Source organism: Carlito syrichta, unplaced genomic scaffold, assembly GCF_000164805.1.
Source record: "Carlito syrichta isolate Samal-C Ts95f unplaced genomic scaffold, Tarsius_syrichta-2.0.1 Scaffold315782, whole genome shotgun sequence".
NCBI lineage: Eukaryota > Metazoa > Chordata > Mammalia > Primates > Tarsiidae > Carlito > Carlito syrichta.
The window spans coordinates 248878-254093 of NW_007259878.1; the positions used below are offsets into that span (position 1 = coordinate 248878).

The 5216-nt window shown below is 37.2% G+C and overlaps 1 protein-coding gene across 1 annotated transcript in view; it reads left to right on the plus strand.

Moving 5' to 3' along the window:
* Positions 1–5216, plus strand: part of NBEAL1 (neurobeachin like 1) — a 211707-nt gene that overhangs the window by 178146 nt on the left and 28345 nt on the right. Inside the window, exons 46-47 of the mRNA XM_008073238.2 lie at positions 738–835; positions 4322–4438. Of these exons, the coding sequence (XP_008071429.2) occupies positions 738–835; positions 4322–4438 (215 nt within the window). The remainder of the gene's footprint in view (positions 1–737; positions 836–4321; positions 4439–5216) is intronic.

Consider the following 5216-nt stretch of genomic DNA (forward strand, 5'->3'; position numbering starts at 1 on the left):
ATCCACTCACCTTGGCCTCCCAAAGCGTGGGATTACAGGCTGAGCCACCGAGCCCGGCTGTTTTTTTTTTTTGAGTCAGAGTCTCACTCTGTTACCCAGGCTGGTGTGCAGTGACACAAACATGGCTATCACATCCTTGACCTACTGGACTCAGACAATCCTTCTACCTCAACTTTCCAAGTAGCTGGTACTACAGATGTGTACCACCAGGCCTGGCTAATTTTGTGATTTATTGTAAAGACGAGATCTCATCAAGTTGCCCAGGCTAGTCTTTAACCCCTGGGCTCAGGCAATTCTGTCACCTCTGCCTTCCATACTGCTGAGATTACAGGCATGAGGCACTGTGCCCAGCTCCCGATCTTTGTTTCAAGCAATAACTCAAAGCAGTATTTTTGTGTGGTTTTTACTCTTGTCTAAGCTTGCCTATCATGAAGAAAACAATTAGGTGTACTAAGAGTATAGTTTGTATTTTTCCAAGATAAATTTTTATAGAATACCAGTTAACTTTTAATTGTTCAAGATTATTTTAGATCTAAATAATAGATTAAACTTATTTTTATACATATTTAATGTTTGAAGATAGAGAATTTTTTTAAATTACTATTTTACAATGTTGTAAATTGAAGAATGGAATATTATTTTGTTGAAAATATACTGCTCAGTCTGATACATTACTCAGTGATCTGACTTGCTGATTTGTTTTCACTCTGTAGTAAATTGATTACGTCTGGTTTTAGGAGCTGTGGATCTGGATGCCTTAACAGATGAAAAGGAAAGAAAAGCCTTAGAAGGGATGATTAATAATTTTGGGCAAACACCTTGTCAACTATTAAAGGTAAATCTTATAAGTCATTAGCAACTCAAGAAGTCTAGAAGTGAATTGCTAAGTAATAGTAGTTGTAAGGATTTTAATGATCCTTAAACCTTATTCAGAATTGTCACCTAAAGTTTGGAAAAAACTATACTGTCACTTAAAATTGATTTAAGTAAATTTTCCTAGTTTGAAATAACAAAATATTTCAGTCAAGATCAGCTCATATGGGCAGTTACTCTAAATCAGAGGAGGATTTCTATTTACTGTCATTTCCAAGAGGAAAAACTAATTACCAGTTAGGGTATGCCATCAAAACTGTCCTTATATTGGGACTCCTTTCACACATAAAACCTCTAGTAGCTGACATCTACTCTCCCCCCCAAAAAAGATACTTACCATCCAGAGCCCAAACCCAGTCCAAAGAATCAAATTATAGAATATATAAAATGTAGAATCAAATTATTAAATAGTATAGGGAAAGAAATCCCATAGTAATATCTGAAGTTAAGTCATTATCTTTCTGATTGCACATAGGTTTAGATTCATAGAAGTTAATATAATGTTAGTTTTTCAAGATGTCTTATCTTTGTTAGTATATGAATTTAGAAACGTGGAATATATAATACACCATTTATTAAGCAGATTATTTCTTATATGGTCACTGTGTTTGTTAGGTGCTTTTCCTAATCTGCCCAGCATAGTAAATATCCAGTTATCCTCATTTTTTAGATGGTAAAGTCAAGCCTCATGGAAAATAATACCTAGCCTACAATACCTTAGAGAAATTTAATATATTTTCTAAGTTTACAGAACTAGAAGGTGACTAGAGTAGGATGTATATGAATGACCATCTAACTCCAAAGCCTTTCTACCTTGCAATATTTTCTCTGAATTAATAGCTATAAGCCCCCTGTTAAACTAAGTCACTTTTCCAAGTTCTTATGGACCTTTATTTGTAACGTAATTTTGACACTTTCTCCCTTAGAGTGTGTGTTTGTTCATTTGCCTTACTAAATTATAAATATATTAAAGGCAACAACCTTTTCTTAGTCATCTTTGTATCTTTTTTTTGCATATAGTATGTGTACAGCAAATATTTGTTGAATTTAAATCTCCACAGCTGGCCGGGTGCAGTGGCTCATACCTGTAATCCCAGTACTTAGGGGGGCCAAGGTGAGAGGATTGCCTGATCCCGGGGGTTCCAGATCAGCCTGGGTAGCTTATGGAGACCTCATCTCTACAATAAATCAAGAAACTAACTGGACATGGTGGCACACGCCTGTGCTTCCAGCTACTTAAAAGGCTGAGGTGAAAGAATCACCTGAGCCCAACAGGTCGAGACTGGTGGCCATGAGTGTGCCACTGCACCCTAGCCTGGGTGACAGAGTGAAACTACGACTCAAAAAAAAGAAAGAAAGAAAGAAATCTCCACAGCTATTATAGTAGTAATATATCTAAGCTCTAGCTCTAGATGTACTTCTGTCCATCTAATTATCAGGCTAAACTTTATAATTGTTACTACTCCCTAGCAATAGTTTACTTGAAACCTCCAACAATTTTTACAGAATAGTCATATAAGCAGTTCAGTACTTTTTCTTACCTTCTGGTACAATCAGAAGGCAAAAGTAACAGAATTAAACAGAATAGTTCACAGGGCCCTTAAATAGATGCTATAATATTTTTGTACCACTTTATCTTTTTGTTTGACAGGAGTTAATTTGTTTTGCTTTGCTTGGTTACCAGGCTGGAGTGCAGTAGCACAATCATGACCTCCTGGGCTCAGGTGATTCTTCCGCCTCAGCTTATTGAGTAGCTGAGACTACAAATACATGCCACCATGTCTGGCTAATTTTTAAATTTTTTTTAGTGACAGGACCTTGCTATGTTGCCCAGGCCGGTCTCCAGCTGCTGGTCTCAAGCAGTCCTCCTGCCTCAGCCTCCCAGAGTGCTGAGATTACAGGTGTAAGCCACCACGCCCAGCCCTAACTAGTTTTTGCCACCTTAAAAAATGATACAAAAGCCATTCTTTGATTTGAAATCAAGTAAATAATGCTTATTAAGAGCTAAATGTTAGCCAGGCATGATGACTCATGCTAGTAATCCCAGCACTTTGGGAAGCTGAGATGAGAGGATTTCCTGAGCCCATGGGTTTGAGACCAGCCTGGGCAACATGGCAAGACCTTGTCTCTACAATAAGTTAAAAAAAAATCAGCTGGGCATGGTGGTACACACCTGTAGTTCCAGCCACTTAGAAGGCTGAGGTGGAAGGATCAGCTGAGCCCAGCAGGTTGAGGTTGCAGTGGCCATGTGCATGCTACTGCAATCCAGCCTGGGTGACAGAGTGCGACACTGACTCAAAAAAAAAAAAGAGCTAAATGTTTTAGTACTTAAAAGGTGTCACATCTATTGTCTATAGTATTCTGTGGTAAAGATAAAATTCCTTTCAGATAGAATTCTATTTTGCATTTAACTATACCTTTGAATATTAATTACTTGTCATTTTATTTCTTTTCTCTTTTTTTAATTTAGTCAAAATTTCACTCTGTTGCCCAGGGTGGAGTGCAGTGGCATTCTCACGGACACCACAGCCTCAACCTGCTGGGCTCAGGTGATCCTTCTACTTCAGCTTTCCAAGTAGCTGGAACTACAGGTGCATGCCACCATGCCTGGCTAATTTTTTAATTTATTGTGGAGATCATCCTGAGATGTTGCCCAGGAGGGTCTCAAACCTGTGGGCTCAGGCAGTCCTCTCACTTCAGCCTCCCAAAGTGCTGGGATGACAGGCATGAGCCACCACACCTGGCTCATTTTTTTATTTATATGGGCAATACTGTTTCGTGTTTCTGACATAAAAGTAAAGGAAGAATGATAATTTATTTGAAAAGTATGCAGTAACATCTATAATTTGATTCCTATAGTATTGACATTGTGATCTTGTTTCAGGAATTACAAATTCATCCAAATAATATGTTTTGAATTTTGAATAATGCATTTAATTTACTAAACATTTATTAAACATCTACCATGTATAAGATATTACTCTCTTATGGAAATTAAAAAATGAATAAGACTCTGCCTTTAAGATATCTATAGTCTAGTTGAGATAGAGAGACTAAACAACTATATATAATCCAATATTGAAAGAAATAAGTACTAAATAAAATATAAATAATTTACCAAGAAAAATTTTAAAAAGAATAATTCTGACTTAAAAATTTAGGAGTGGGGCAATCCCTTCGGGTCCCCTCCCACTGTGGGAGCTTTTCTGTCTTTTCAATACATCTTGCTTTCTCAAAAAAGAAAGAAAGAAAGAAAAATATTTAAAGTAAAAGTAGGATTTCCAAAGAAAGTAATAACTCTGCCAAAGGAATAGTCTCACCCGAGACCTGGAGTTGTCGACAGTGTGTGGTTTATAATCCATTGTAATTCAGCATTACTGTATAGGAAGGAACACAGAGATGTTTTCATATAAATATGGAATTATTTTTCCTTAAAATTATTTTGAAGGAACCACACCCTCCAAGATTATCAGCAGAGGAAGCAGTGCAGAAGCAGAACAAAATAGACATTTCAACCCTAAACTTGTTTCAACACCTTCCTGAACTCAAGTCATTTTTTATAGAGGTAATATACAACTTGGTAATATCAAAGTTTTCTCTATGACTTCTATACACGTTTAAGTTTATTTTATTCTTTAATGAAGGAAAAGTATTATACTATTTAATACAAAGTAATAATTGATACTGAGCTAATCTGTTCTTGGATTTGTGTGTGTGTGTGTGTGTTTGAGACTTATTCCATCACCCAGGCTACAGTGCAATGGCATGCTCACAACCATCTCAGCGTCGACTACTGGGGTCAAGTGATTCTTCCACCTCAGCCTTCCAAGTAGCTGGAACTATAGGTGCATGCTACCACGCCTGGATAATTTGTTGATTTATTGTAGAGATGAGGTCTCACCAAGTTGGCCAGGCTGTTCTCGAACCCATGGGCTCAGGCAATTCCTTCACCTCAGCCTCCCAAAATAATAGGATTACAGGCTTGAGCCACCGCACCCAGTCTGTTCTTGGATTTTAAAAACATTTTTATTGAAAGTCTTTGTTCCCAAGTGGTAGTCAGAACAGTTTTTCTTGACTGTCTTTCTTCTACTTCACAATTTCCTGGCAAGAATAAATAGATTTAAAATGCTTTTTGTGACACTTGAGATGATATATAAATGGAGATGATGTTTTAATAGTTCTTAATTATAATGTCTGCTCATCTATGAAACAGAGCCCAATAAGTCAGATTGGTTTTTTTGTTTGTTTTTTTGTTTTGTTTTGTTTTGTTTTTTTGAGTTGGAGTCTCACTGTCGCCCAGACTGGAGTGCAGTGGCTGCTCCCGGCCACCGCAGCCTCGACCT